General features: G+C 35.6%; 1 protein-coding gene across 2 annotated transcripts in view; it reads right to left on the bottom strand.

Annotated features, from left to right (window-relative positions):
- The window catches only part of LOC123564367 (phosphatidylinositol N-acetylglucosaminyltransferase subunit Q-like), a 34779-nt gene extending 19649 nt beyond the window's left edge, over positions 1-15130 (bottom strand). Inside the window, exons 1-6 of one of the 2 annotated variants that reach the window (XM_045357889.2) lie at positions 15077-15130; positions 7376-7961; positions 4372-4506; positions 2211-2331; positions 1392-1518; positions 675-828 (exon numbers count right to left, since the gene is read on the bottom strand). In XM_045357889.2, the coding sequence (XP_045213824.2) occupies positions 675-828; positions 1392-1518; positions 2211-2331; positions 4372-4506; positions 7376-7956 (1118 nt within the window). In that variant the 5' untranslated portion in view covers positions 7957-7961; positions 15077-15130. The remainder of the gene's footprint in view (positions 1-674; positions 829-1391; positions 1519-2210; positions 2332-4371; positions 4507-7375; positions 7962-15076) is intronic. The other variant, XM_045357887.2, reaches the window with a different exon arrangement.
- Between the last annotated feature and the right edge of the window lie 234 nt (positions 15131-15364).

Raw genomic sequence — 15364 nt, 5'->3', positions numbered from 1 at the left:
ATTTTTCTATGTAAAATCAAGTGACCCCTGGGGCGGGGTCAATTTTGACCCCGGGGTCATGATTTGAACAAACTTGGTAGAGGTCCACTAGGCAATGCTTCACACCAAATATCTAAGCTCTAGGGCTTCTGGTTTTTGAGAAGAAGATTTTTAAAGTTTTTCCTTTCGGTTGCCATGGCAACCAGAGTTCTGCATGGAATTCAATTCTTTGAACAATTTTTAGAGAAGACCATCCAAGGAACATCCCTGTGAAGTTTCATCAAAATTGGCCTGTTGGTTTAGGAGGAGATGTTGTTTAAAGGAAAGTGTGGACGGACGGACGGACGACGGACGGACGGACGACGGACGGACGGACGGACGGACGGCGGACGGTGAGCGATCACAATAGCTCACCCTGAGCACTTTGTGCTCTGGTGAGCTAATAAAAGCATTATGGAACCATATTGCAATACCAATGATACTGTCGAAAGGACTTTTGCAATACTAATACCACTGTTTGCTCTGTTTGGTTTTAAGACTGGCACCTGGGAAGAACCGCCAATAGCTAGATGGTTTCCTTACATGATAACTCAAACCAAAATGGATGATAGTTATTTGATCTTAACTTTTATCATCAACTGATCATTACAATCTACTTATACAATGTATTTTGATCTATTGTAACACCTGTATACCTGGCAGCATATACATAGAAGCAGTAGATATGGATGGTCATAGTTGAGAGAATGTCCTGAAACAATGCCAGCTGGACAGACAGACCCCATACACCAGCTATAGAACCATAGTACACTAACTGTCCTAGCACCGGCTTCAATACATACAGGTAACCTGGAAAAATAACAAAAATCATCATGTAAACAGGGATATAAGCTAGCTATTTTTATTTAGGGGCCCAGACTGTCAAAAATAAATGTTTAACATTAGGTATATGGGCATTTTCTTTAACAATTTAGGGGCCCAGCCCAAAATCTAGGGGCCGTGGGCTACTGGGCCCCTGCTAATTTATATCCCTGGTAAATAGAATTTTGCTTAAAGACATATACATTAAAACACTCATAGACTGAGGAAACAAAGGGATTACCAAATGCATGTCACAGTTATTGTCTGGACATAATCTTATGGATACACTTCCACACACAGATGAAAGTGCCATTTTGACAACCATGTTGAGCTCAATGCAAGCACACTTGACAACAACTGTCAACTCCTCTGACATAAACCTATTTTATTTACTTGGCTACATTTTGTATGAGTAGTAATGGAACAGGCATGATACTGAATCAGATTAAAATCTATTGCCATATGTTTTCTGATTTCTGTCTGTAATATACTGTATATACTAGTGAAATACAAGCTGTATGTTTAATAGAATATTTACAGGTTTATCATACCTGACCACAGGTATATGTGGTACTGGAAGAATTTGCCCAGGATATGGGTAAGTTGACTGTTGAGTTTCAAACCTGCTGGAGCCCCCATCAACCAGTCTAGCAGAACTTTCAGTTCCCCAGCAACTTTCTGAAAACAGATCCATGCCACAAATTACGAACAAGTTTTATATGTGTGAACATCTAAATTTATAAAAAAGTGCACAAAAACTGTTCCCAGGTTCATGCTGCCTGCTGCTGTGTAAGTCCATGCCTTTTTTTTCCATCTATTTGGGAATGCCACCAACACCAATTGAATTGGGAAAATGTCAATAAATTGGGAAAAATTTGAACTAACTTTAGTCTATATAAATGTTGTTTTGGATAACTGTGGAATGGTAGTTTTTAATAACTGTTCAGTAGTAACTGTTGTTTACTTAATCTAAATACATATGAAAACATACAAAGCAGCAAAACAACTGTAAAACAGCAAAGACCCTAAAGCTAACAATCACTTGGGAATTTTTAGTTCAGAATTGAGGAAAAAAAAACAAAACTTTTTTTGCTTTGGGAATGCCTCCTTTTACTGAGGTAGCTTTTGAGATACCAAGGCCTGCAATACATTTGTATTATGGGGCATTACAATTGTAAATGCTAGATAGATACTGTCAAGAATCCGCTTAAACTTGGACCATACTTATCCAAGAGAAAGCAAAATGTTGGCTAGACATTTGAAAATTTTGTCTGATTTTGCCCATACTTACATCTCCTTTATAAAGGCAAAAGTACACTAGATATTGGGCCATATAGGCTGCATTAAACGCTTACTATGCATGTACTTACATCTCCATAGGAAAGACAAATATTGGCTAGATATTGGGCCATGTTATCTGACATTAAGAAATACATCAGCGTCACTCCTAGTAATGTATCTATCAGCTGCTGCAAACATGTGTTCACCGATCTGTGTATATAGATAAAACATAAAATGATATCAATATTTGAATAGAAAGTAGATCATTCGCAATTCAAACTGATCTGAAGGATGAAAGTGTTTACCATCTGTCAGTCAATACATGGTGAAAACAACAATGGTCAATGATAGCTCAGGTAAATGTTTTATATTAGAAAAGTAAGTTAGTAAATTATATACATGTGGACAGCATTGAAATTAAATATATTCTGTAGTGTTTCACTGTGATCACTGAACTTACCAACATGCTGTACAACACATCATTGCTGTTTTATGTAAAACATAAATAAGATAGCAATGAAAGGCAAGATTTTACGGGCCAGCTATTGCACATGCATAAGTCCCCCTTGTTACATACAGCAAAAATTAAAATTTACTTTTTCTGCCAATGTAAATGAAATTAAAACACAGCATGGAAAATATGTTCATAAATGGAAATGATGAAGTTTTAAAGGCTCAGAACAGCACAAAGTTCTGGTTAGGTTTTAATTTTCCGCAAAATAACTTATTTTGAATCCAGAAATATATTATTAAGGAACAAAGTAAAGCTATAAAAGTCATTTATTTTCAAACTGTTTTACACAAAAATTAAAATTATAATGCCAATCTATTAGCCTAATACAGCTTGGAATTTATTGCAAAGAAGACTGATTCTATAACAGGCCAGTGGCCTTTAAAATTGGATAATTTTAATGCTTTTACCACAGTTCTGCAATGGTGAGAAAATTCAATTTGTGCATAACATAATTGTAGTACAAATGTAATATAACTACTGCCTGAATCATTTCTAGGGTGGGGCAATTTCAAAATTTTGAAACCGGTTAATCATTTGTATGAAATCGAATCGAACCAGTTAATTGGCCGCCATATTGAAAATACTGTATCAAGGTACTTCTAGCAGCTGACTTCATTAGGAACATATGGACTTTATGATTTGCAAGCAGTGTGATAATTAATAAGTCATATTTTGGTGTATTTTATCTTAAATATATCACGACAGGCAAATCTGAGGCTACTGATTATGTTGATGTGTTTTAGCGGAAATATACTGTGGGTCTATGTGCTGGTCAAAGACATGTATAAAGATAAAGTACAATTCAAGATGTTTATTGTTTGAGAGCGATTAGCAGTTTTGCAAAATTGAAACTGGTTAATCACCTAGTAATTGATTCGGATCTGATTTACCTATTAATCGTCGCAAGTCCTAATCATTTCACGGGATAAATACAAAACCATGACAGAATGTCTGAGGATCCCAACAGTATAAGATATTACAGAGATAACGATTTCTGGTAAGTTGTAACATTAGAGCTGACCAAGTATTTAAGCTTTTGTTGTACAGTTCTAGACTGCAATTGTATGTCACAAGATGTTTTGCTGTGTCTCCAACTTACTCAACATTGTATGTTCACATACCCAAATTTAAGTGTGTCTGAAACACTATTCAGTTTTCTGAATTTGCTGACATTTGCTATATAATGATAAATCAATTTATGACCTTCATGTATTTAAATTGCAAAGCCTTCTTCTTACTGGCTACATTATAGGCTATTGCTAATCTTTTTTATTTCATATAATAAAATAGATTTGTTCATTCCTGCCAAAAGTTTTAAGTCTTTAAAAATGTCAGTTCAAAAGCTTAATATGGATCTGAACCCATAAACAGCCTCATATACAAGTTTCTGTGATCTAATATTTTCCCCCTCAGAGTATTTCACAAAAACTGCTTTGCATGAAAACTAAAGTACACTTTGACAGATTATGTGAATATGACAACAACTTTCAGACTGGTCTGCATATCGTTTTAAATACCACGAATAACTCATTTTAATGCTACTGGATCAGTCTAAAATCACACACATGCACTTAAACATTTGCATTCTCTAAGTTATGCCTCCAAAATTATCTTCTGGTAGTGCCCAGGCTAATAACCTGGGACTTCCGAACACCTGAAATACAGCTTATTGGAAACTGTCGCTATGAGAGAGAGAACATTTTGTCTACCATAATAACAGGCAAGGTACAGCTTACCTTAGTCTACAAAATGGCTTAAGTTCATCACCAGACTTTGTATGGCAAAGTTGTTTACTCCTTGCAGCCAACTGTGAGAATGTAGATGAAACACCCATTACTTTCTGTAGTGGGTCACCTGTACCTGTACCATTCCTGAAGATAACCATTATCTAGCTTGTTGAAATATAATCTAAGAATTACATTTAATATCACAGTAAAATAGATCTGAAATACTGTTGAAAAACAGCGTTAAACCCAAAACAAACAAGAGCACCGCCAAGCGGGGCAATATACGCGTCGCCCGAAGGCTTACATCATAGGATGGGAGCATAATTTTAAGAACTTGACTGTTGTAGCCATAAAGGACTGGAACAACAAAAGGAAAACTTCAAAAAACAAATCTAAGTCCACAAAAAAAAAATTCAATATCTACAAAAAAATCCTTATCAGGTAAAGGTATGTAAAAATACACCTTAAAATTGGAAGTACCATCCATGTTGTACCACAGAAAAGTGGTCTCGGTTTTACCCTAAGGCCAATAATAAAAAAGTTTCAAAATAAGCTATTTATAGTTATATAAAAGGGAAGTAATTCAAAAAAAAATTATTGTAAGTACAAAAAAGAGATCTGCCAAATAAAAACAAGCGCACTGCAATGCAGAGCAATATACACAAAGCAAAGTCATATATGACCTTTGACCCTTAAGTGTGACCTTGACCTTGAAGTGAGTCATCAGGAACATGCGCTCTGCACATCGTTACAATGTGGTGAACATTTCTGCCAAGTTTCTTTGAAATCCTTCCAGCAGTTCAAGAGTTACAGAGCAGACATAAAACAAACTGATATGACTTTGGCCCCTAAGTGTGACCTTGACCTTGAAGCAAGTCATCCGGAACATGCGCTCTGCACGTCGTCTTGGTGTGGTGAACATTTGTGTCAAGTTTCTTTGAAATCCTTCAAGGGGTTCAAGAGTTACAGAGCGGACATGAAACAAACTGATATGACCTTTGACTCCTGTGACCTTGACCTTGAAGTGAGACATCCAAAACATGCGATCTGCACATCGTCTCGGTGTAGTGAACATTTGTGTAAAGTTTCCTTGAAATCCTTCAAGGGGTTCAAGAGTTACAGAGCGGACACGAAATTGCTAACGGACAGACGGACACCAGCGTCATAACAAACAAACTGAAAAGTTGTTTTTCAAATAAGTTAAGCTATACATGTTTCTATTTGCTTAATCTTGCGTGGTATGCTTAGATGATCAAAATTTAATATTGATGAAGAAATTAAAAAAACCACACATCCAATTAAAAAGCTGATGTATAATCATGTTCGACCTGCAGTGATTTTTTATGAACTTTTCAAAACAATCTGTGGCTTTTTAAGGCGAAAATATAGCATGATACACCCCATAAAGGGGAAAATCCAAATGATTCGATTTTCATGATAATAGACACAGTATCAATTTGCAAAAAGTGATGCCAATGTCCTTATGAATTTGGCATCTGATGATAAGTAAACACTGTGCAAGTTCTAAATTTGAAGCAACATGGGGTAATTCGAGTTGAAAAATATATTATTAAATTTAACACCGAATTTCACAAAATTATTCCCTATGCATATTCTGGAACATTTCTTTAAATTCCAAGGGGAAAATATAACAATTTAAGGGGAAAATATAGCTATTTTTGGCTAGGGGAAACAGCCTGTATTCGGCCGTACGAAATAGCAACAAGAGCACCACCCTGCGGGTGCTGACGCTCATCTGATTTTTTTTGTATAATAGAAATATTGTTCTACCCATGATTTTCTGAGTCTAAAAAGGGCCATCACTCTTGCAAAAAGCAGAATAGAGTTATGTTTCTTGATGTACAGTGTTCACTTATGATGGTGAAAAACTGTTGCAAGTTTTAAAGCAATAGCTTTGATAGTTTATGAGAAAAGTTGACTTAAACATAATATTCAACCAAGAAAATGATTTTTCTAAGTTCAAAAGGGGCAATAATTATTGCAAAAAGCAGGATGGAGTTATGTTGCTTGCTGTACAGGGTCAGCTTATGATGGTGAGCAAGAGTTGCAAGTTTTAAAGCAATAGCTTTGATAGTTTAAGAGAAAAAGTTGACCTAAACATAAAACTTAACCAAGAAATCTGATATTTTCTAAGTCCAAAAGGGGCCATAAATCTTGCAAAAAGCAGGATGGAGTTATGTTTCTTGCTGTACAGGGTCAGCTTATGATGGTGAACAAGTGTTGCAAGTTTTAAAGGAATAGCTTTGATAGTTTAGGATAAAAGCTGACCTAAACATAAAACTTAACCAAGAAAACTGATTTTCTAAGTCCAAAAGGGGCAATAATTCTTGCAAAAAGCAAGATGGAGTTATGTTTCTTGATGTACAGGGTCTGCTTATGATGGTGAACAAGTATTCCAAGTTTCAAAGCAATGGCTTTGATAGTTTAGGAGAAAAATTGACCTAAACATAAAACTTAACCAAGAAATCTGATATTTTTTAAGTACAAAAGGGGCCATAAATCTTGCAAAAAGCAAGATGGAGTTATTTTTCTTGCTATACAGGGTCAGGTTATCATGGTGAACAAGTATTCCAAGTTTCAAAGCAATAGCTTTGATAGTTTAGGAGAAAAGCTGACCTAAACATAAAACTGAACCAGGCAACGCTGACTCCGACGCCGACAACCGCTCAAGTGATGACAATAACTCATCATTTTTTTTCAAAAAATCAGACGAGCTAAAAAAGAACTTGACAGAATTTTATTATATCACCGCTTTTTTTGTCTACAATCATGGTATTATTCCAACTACCGGTAACATAGTTACTGAAGACAACACAATGTATATGACATACACGCTCCCCCACCCTACGTTCCTGCATGTAAATTGGAAGATTGTCGAATCGTGGTATATCAATTTGGAAATTTCATACCGAGATAAGCATCTTTCTATAGCCAAATCATACATCAGTGATATCACACACACCTATAGAAAATATTATACTGTTAGTGTTACCTTTGAATTGAGTAGGAACATATCCTGAATGGCAGGTATATAAAATTCACCATAAACATTAGGAACCAGACCACCAGTTGATTGATGCCATGTCTTTTAGATGCAGATGTATACACAGTTATCCCCTCTGTTACCTCAAGGTCACACAGGTTAGAGTTAGTAGCATGAAGTATTCTAACTAGTGATGTAATATTATCATTCTGTTCACAAGCGTCAACATTTTTTTGTTTTAATATTTCTGACTTGAATACATCTGAAGGATTATATATAAGAAGTGTGCATTGAAAGGTCTCAGCATCATTAATAACTTCACAATGAATGTCTGCATTCTCATCCTTCCAAACACTAATCCACTGCTCTAGCTTTACAGGAGATCTTCTCTTGGAAATTCTATTTTTAAATCTGGACCAATAGCCAATAAGCTGCATGTCTGGAAGTTGATTGGCTGCAGAGACATCATGTGATGAGGCTGTGATGTAAATTGATTGGCTGTCTGTTGTCACATGACCAATGAGGTAAGCTTCTGGTTGGCTGAAGACGTCATAAGGAGCAAATACTTTCCAAATATGGTTGCTGGTCATTGTATCTACAAAGAAATTGAAATTTATTTAATTTGCTTTTAAATTTTGATTTTTATAATAATTTATTTAAACTATGAAGTGCTGCTTTAAAAAGAAATGACAATTACCTTTCTGGTGGTATTGCTGACAACATTTCCTGCATAACAGTGCTATATGTTAAAATCTTACCACCTTGAAGAAAACAATCTGTGCCTCAGTTTTGCACTTCATTCGTTATTGTAGTTGTTGAAAACATAGCCTTAGGTACCATCTCTTAAAACTTGCGACAGAGAAAAACTAGAAAATGCTTTTGTATACAAGCGCATGTCTCCCCCAATGCAAAATCCTATAGGCAAGAAGTCAATACGGGTCATGAGCGAAAGTCAAAGAGACACTGATGGTTGGCTGCAATAGGGATCATCTACTTGGCATGTCCAGTCATCCCGCTAAATTTCAACACTCTTGGCCTAGTGGTTCTCAAGTCACTGTTCAGGCTCCTGTGACCTTGACCTTTGATCAAGTGACCTCAAAATAAATAGGGGTCATCTACTCTGCATGTCCAATCATCCTATTAAGTTTCAACATTGTAGGTCAAGTGGTTCTCAAGTTATTTCCAAAAAATGATTTTACATGAACAGGCCACTGTGACCTTGACCTTTAATAGACTGACCCCAAAATCAATAGGGGTCATCTACTCTACATGTTCAATCATCCTATGAAGTTTCAACACTCTGGGTCAAGTGGTTCTCAAGTTATTGATTGGAACTGGTTATCAATGTTCAGGCCCCTGTGACCTTGACCTTTAATGGAGTGACCCCAAAAAAAATAAGGGTCATTTACTCTTCATGAACAATCATCCTATGAAGTTTCAACATTCTGGGTCCAGAGGTTCTCAAGTTATTGATTGGAAATGGTTTTCTATGTTCAGGCCCCTGTGGCCTTGACCTTTAACAGAGTGACCCTAAAATCGTTAGGGGTCATCTACTCTGCATGACCAATCATCCTATGAAGTTTCATCATTCTGGGTCAAGTGGTTCTCAAGTTACTGACCGGAAACAGTTTTCAATGTTCAGGCCCCTGTGACCTTGAACTTTCACAGAGTGACCCCAAAATCGTTAGGGGTCATCTACTCTGCATGACCAATCATCCTATTAAGTTTCAACATTCTGGGTCAAGTGGTTCTCAAGTTACTGACCGGAAATGGTTTTCAATCTTCAGGCCCCTGTGACCTTGACCTTTAACGGAGTGACCCCAAAATCGATAGGGGTCATCTATTTTGCATGTACAATCATCCTATTAAGTTTCAACATTCTAGGTCAAGTGGTTCTCTAGTTATTGATCGGAAATGGTTTTCCATGTTCGGGCCCCTGTGACCTTGACCTTTGATGGAGTGACCCCAAAATCAATAGGGGTCATCTACTCTTTATGACCAATCATCTTATGAAGTTTCAACATTCTGGGTCAAGTGGTTCTCTAGTTATTGATCGGAAATGGTTTTCAATGTTCAGGCCCCTGTGACCTTGACCTTTGACGGAGTGACCCCAAAAACAATAGGGCTAGTCTACTCCAGCAGCCCTACAACCCTATGAAGTTTGAAGGTTCTAGGTCAAATGGTTCTCCAGTTATTGCTCAGAAATGAAGTGTGACGTACGTACAGACGGACGGACGGACAGGGCAAAAACAATATGTCTCCTGGGGGAGACATAATGACAGTAAGTACGAGTACACAGTTTTTACTACCGGTATCTAAATTTTTGCTTTCTTTAATTACATTTTTTCTCTCCTAATTTAAATACAATGATGTAATACTTTGATATCTACTTTGATCTACAGAAAAACTAAGTATTGAAAATGAACATAATTGCCAAAGGGTATTTATATTAAATCTAAATGTCTTAGGTAAATTATCAAATATATTTATTGTTGTTTTCTATTCAGCACTTTGAATGTAAACTTGCAAGGAAATTTTGATTTACAAAGAAAATATAGCACAGGAGTTAAACTGTAATACACAATAACAAGTTATTCAGAGGATTATAAAATATGAAGCTGAAACAACTCTGTTCTTATTTTCGACGAAAAACTGTTGAGTGCACACAATATGCAGGTTTATATTTTTAAAAGAAACTATAATTCTTACTGAGTTTTATTTTGTTTACAAATTTCAGTTAAGATTTATTCAAACACCAAACGTAAAGAGTTGTGAATTGAACCAACATTAGTTACTGTAACAATAGGTTCTAGTAACTGCAAACAGAAGCTAAATGTAATAACTGTATAATACAATTGACTACATATAACTTGTACACCTGCAATACCATTCTCTCCAAGGAAATACCAGAATTCTGTCAAAGTCCAATGATGCATAACTAGGCAATGCCTCAACTCATTCTACAAAGATATGTCAAACACATCTGCACTTCATGTTGATCACATAATAATATGAAGTTTCATTTTAATCCATTTAAGAGGAAATATGCCATAAACTTACATGCACTAATAATGCAGTACACACATTTTAAATTATGTATATCAAAGGGCACATAACTCTGCAATGCCTTATTCAGAACCTGACAAAAAGCTATGAATATGCATATTGTGCATACTGCATGGTAATCATGCACACTGACAAGAAAAAGAAATGCCTCATTCAAACTCAATGTACAATATTTTGTTAACCGTGATTCAAAATTAGAAAAGAACAATTCCATTTGCAAATCTTATGATTTAAAAGCAGACAGCATTAAATGGTCGCATCATGCTTCAAATCTTGAATTTTAATATACTGGTCAGAAAAATTACATTGACACAATCAGCAGTGCATGTGGCTACCTCTACTGGCAACTACAGCAGCAAGATGTCTCCCACAGACCGCACAAGTTACATAGCAGATAGATTTTTCAGTAATTTTTTTAGCCAGTAAGATATACTACATGTATTTGAACTGCTAATTAAATGTGCTTTTGCACGTGATTTAAGTGCCATTTCCAGTCAGTTGGACAGAAAAATCAACACTCTTTCCATTGATACGCACTTATTGGTGCACGTGCAAACGGTGAAAATACTGGACTGTTGCCACTACTTTTCAAATGCTCCTAGTATATATGAAATCTGCTGAAATTACAATTTAACTCAAAACTGCAGTTTAAAATTACACAATTTACAATTGAAGGTGATTTTTGATTTTCGGCCAATATGGATGATTTTGCCATTTTCAAAAATATAAAAATACTTAAGGTGACCAGAACTGTCAGAAATTCTCCAGTCAGTTTTATCTATGCATATATAATAAGACTTGGGTTAGCTAAAAAATTTCAGCTCAGAGATGTTTATAACTATGCTATCACCGATCTCTAATGGACGTGACTATCACAAAATAAAAACAGAGTCAGTAAAGTTATGGTAATCATTAATCAGAACTAACAATAAGCGAGACATTTCATTTTAAGCTGCGGTTTTGACAGATTTCATACATCCAGTCTGTAAATTTATAGATTGAAAAATCTTTAAAATTCATGGATTATCCACTAATTTACAGAATGTAAAACAACGAAATCCAGGAGACCTGGTTAATGGATGCGACCATCAGAAAATAAAAATTGCATCTGTTAAGTTATATAAGGTTGCCAGAACTCACACAGAACTTACACCAACCAAACTCAGCAGGGCTCAAATTTTGCCCTCGCCAACCCGCTAAATGCGAGTAGATTTCACAGAATGCAAGTAGATAAAAACGTCACACAAATTTTTTTTTGCGAGTACAAATAATAGTCGAAATTGCCGTGATTTTTGTTAATGTTTGCAGATTCCATTTTAGTTGTTTGAGGACAAGGCAGTGACAGGGTTTTCCTCATGTACGGAAGACAGAAAACACGTCATCTTTTGTTGGAGAGCCATTTTTCGTTGAATGGTGTACCATCAAGAGACGAAGAGGTCTATCCGATAATTAAATCTAGAACCAGTCTACCTTACTACTTTACACCTAAGCACGAATCGGTACTTACTTAAAATACTGGGTACGAAAATTTGCGCCGCTGTAATTTCAGTCAGTAGTTAAGTTGATGCGTTCAGTCAAAGAGTTATAAAAATAAATATATCCGCAACCTGAAAGGCATATAGAGCAAATCTCGCCAACATCACGTGGGAACTAAATGAGATCTTGTTTTACCGGTGTATGAAACAGACAGCATAACGGTAAAAAATTTGTGTTGTGAAAAAACTTTCTATTGATAAGATCGTTTGTTTATAATGATAATGGTGTTTTTAAATGTTATTAGTATTTTCTACATGGGGAAGGAATAAAATTATGATTGAAAGTCTGAGAAATCAACCGTTGTTGTTGGAAAATTGGACCCGATTTGGTGTATTACGTGCCAGCCCTATCGCCAGTGTTATACTTTAATAATCTACCTGTATTCAGGGCCGTAGTATTAGCCCAAAGCTTTAATGGCCCCTCTTGTCAAGTTCCTCATCATACAATCCTCTTCTCAAAATAAGTTTTCTTAAATTAATGTTCTCTTACTGTACTTAATAACAACTACCGGTAGGCTTGAATTTGTTAGTATTCCAGTTCTCTTCATTTAGTAGGCATTTAAACTGATTTAGAGTAATAAATGTCTGTTGGTTTGGCCACAATTGACCAAGCCGGCAAATGCTTCAATAAGATAACGTGCTGACACAAGCTTACGCGAGATTATCTCCTGTTGCTATTCTGTGTATTTTATACTTCTTTGGTTCAGAATTATTTTGCCAATATTTTTAGGGTCATTTTGAAAATCAATGTGCAGCAAAATGCACAAAATTGTGCGTCAAGGAAAACCCTGCAAACAATATTAATGTTCTAACATGATTTTTAAGGATATTGTAACATTTTTAATTGAAAGTCTAAATTTGCAAGTAGATTTTCAGATTTAGCAAGTAAAGATAAAAGCTACTATTTGCAAGTGGTCATTCAAAAAAAGTTAAATTTGAGCTCTTCTCAGATATTTGAAAGTAGATGAAAATTTTAAAAGAAAATGAATTAACAAAGGTATTATATGCTCAATTTGTTTTAAAGCCATGACATTTGACTGGGGCGGAAAAATGGTGGGTCTAATATCCCCACACAACCTATTTTCGACCACAACCTATTTTCGACCGCCTAGGACTTTGTATGATAAAAATCTTTACAAGCCAAATTTATCAGTTGTGACTGTTTCACTGTTTACAGCAGAGACATAACATGTTAGGAACCTATTCTCCTTCAGTTTTGGTACTTGGAAAATTATACAAATTCGATTTATGTAGCAGTACTATGTTTCCATGAGGTTTTTCTTATTACTAAAAAACCTACATCTTTCCTTGTCTACTGCCTATTCTTGCTAAAGCCAATATCAGTATTAATATATCTTTTGCACTAAATGTTTATTGCTTAACACATGCTTACTGTCAGAATTGTGGAGCATACTATTATTAAATTATTTTGACAATATAATCATGATGCCTGTCCTTGCAACAGTTTCCTTCATTTTCTAAGCACAGGGTTCATACAGCCAAACTGACATAAAAATTCAAGGGGTTTTCAAGGAGTTTTCAAGGACTTTTATTACGTTTTCAAGGATAAGCAAAAAATTAAACAAGCACTTATTACACACGAAATGACTGGCATACAATTGGTGAACACTTCTTATATCCAAAATGACTATCACGTGATTTAAGTTTTTCTAAAAAGTTCCAATTTGCAATTGATCAACATTTTATCACACACAAAATGACTGGCAAACAATTGATCAACACTTCTTACATCAACAGCGACTTATCATGTCATATAAGATCAAGTTTTAGGTGCCTCTAGCTGCTGGGGACAAAGGTGGAATAGTAAACACAATAAGAGTGGCCATGGGTGACTCTCGATCAGGTACATTTTTCTTGTGCTTCTCACTGACTTGACGTGCGATTTCAGCGCCGATTCATCCATTGAACTAATGTCAATAACTTTGTTACAATATTTGCACATGGCTTTCCGTTTGTTTTCGTGTTCGACCAGCCATGGATAGGATACAAGCCACTTTTTGTTGAAAATACACGACATTTTCTTCAATATCGGTAACGGAAATGGTGTCCGTAATTTTTACACGTCGTAATTTTCCTAGTCCCAGTCTGTTTAAAACCCATATCGTACGATACACATAGGTTATGTAGACATAAAACAAAGTGTCTTTTACAATCTATTTTTATTAAGCTGACCAAAATTTCTGAAGAAGGAAATTCAAGGACTTTTATCATAAAATCAAGCACTTTTCAAGCAGTTTTCAAGGCAAGAAACAAATTCAAGGAGTTTTAAGGAGGTTTTTGCAAATTCAAGCACTTTTCATCTAGCAGCTTGAAATTCAAGGAGTTTTCAAGTCTGTGCGAACCCTGAAGCAATTTGAAATATTCGGAGTGTCAAAAGCTTAGCAATTATATAATACATTGTCATCTGTGACAGCTATCAATGTAGCAGATGTGACACCCTGGTTCTCTGGAGTAATTGAGCACATGATATAGTTCTTTAGATAATGCACTAAATTTTGGCTGCCATTTACTTTACCCTACCCCCTGTAATTTAGGTGCCAATTTAGGCAAGTGTACCTACAGTATATTCAGATCTGCCATGTTGGTTTTGATGTTTGTTGCCAGACTTGAATTTTGGGTGTTCTATGTTTGCCATGTTGTAATGAAACTACAGTAAAAGTTTAGTGCTGTTTCATTTTGCTGGAAGGAAAATACCACCTGTGGTCGAATTTAGGTTGTAAATTTTCAGCATGACTTCCTACTGATGGCTTTCAAAATCATCCTGCCTGGGATTCGATCGGTAAGAAACTTGAAACTTAAATGGTATGCTTTTATAGCACTTATGCTTATAGAAAATGTTAGACAATAAACCAAAGATTTGGACTTGCATTTGTCCAAAACTGCACAGAAAACTTGTTAAGCGGTCGAAAACTGGTTGTGCCGGGATACAAGAGTGTGTTTGCTACTGGTCTATCCGAAATGATGACACTTAGGCAGTAATGGAATTTACATAATTGCTTGGGGCAAAAGCATTCTCCTCTAAAATTTTTTATCAATGTAGGTAAGTATAAAATATAGATCTAGTACAGAGCAAAAATAGAATTTATACCCACTAAAGTCGTGTTTCATGCGTGTCTGTCCTCGTTTTTTGGTCGTACTTGATTTGGCTAGCAAGACATTTCGACCCCAAGACATTTCAACCCCAAGAGACAATTCGACCCCAAGACATTTCAACCCCAACTCCTTGGACATTTCGACCCCATTCAATGATATGCCTGAAAACATCTAAAAATGCCGTCGTTATTATAATTAAGCTTTAATCTATAGATAATTGAGCAATTTCAAAATGTAATAACGCTTAATTACCAATTTAATTTAAAAGGTTAAAATACGATTA

Source organism: Mercenaria mercenaria, chromosome 2 (genome assembly GCF_021730395.1).
Source record: "Mercenaria mercenaria strain notata chromosome 2, MADL_Memer_1, whole genome shotgun sequence".
NCBI classification, from domain to species: Eukaryota; Metazoa; Mollusca; class Bivalvia; order Venerida; family Veneridae; genus Mercenaria; species Mercenaria mercenaria.
This window is presented reverse-complemented; position numbering and strand designations above follow the sequence as displayed.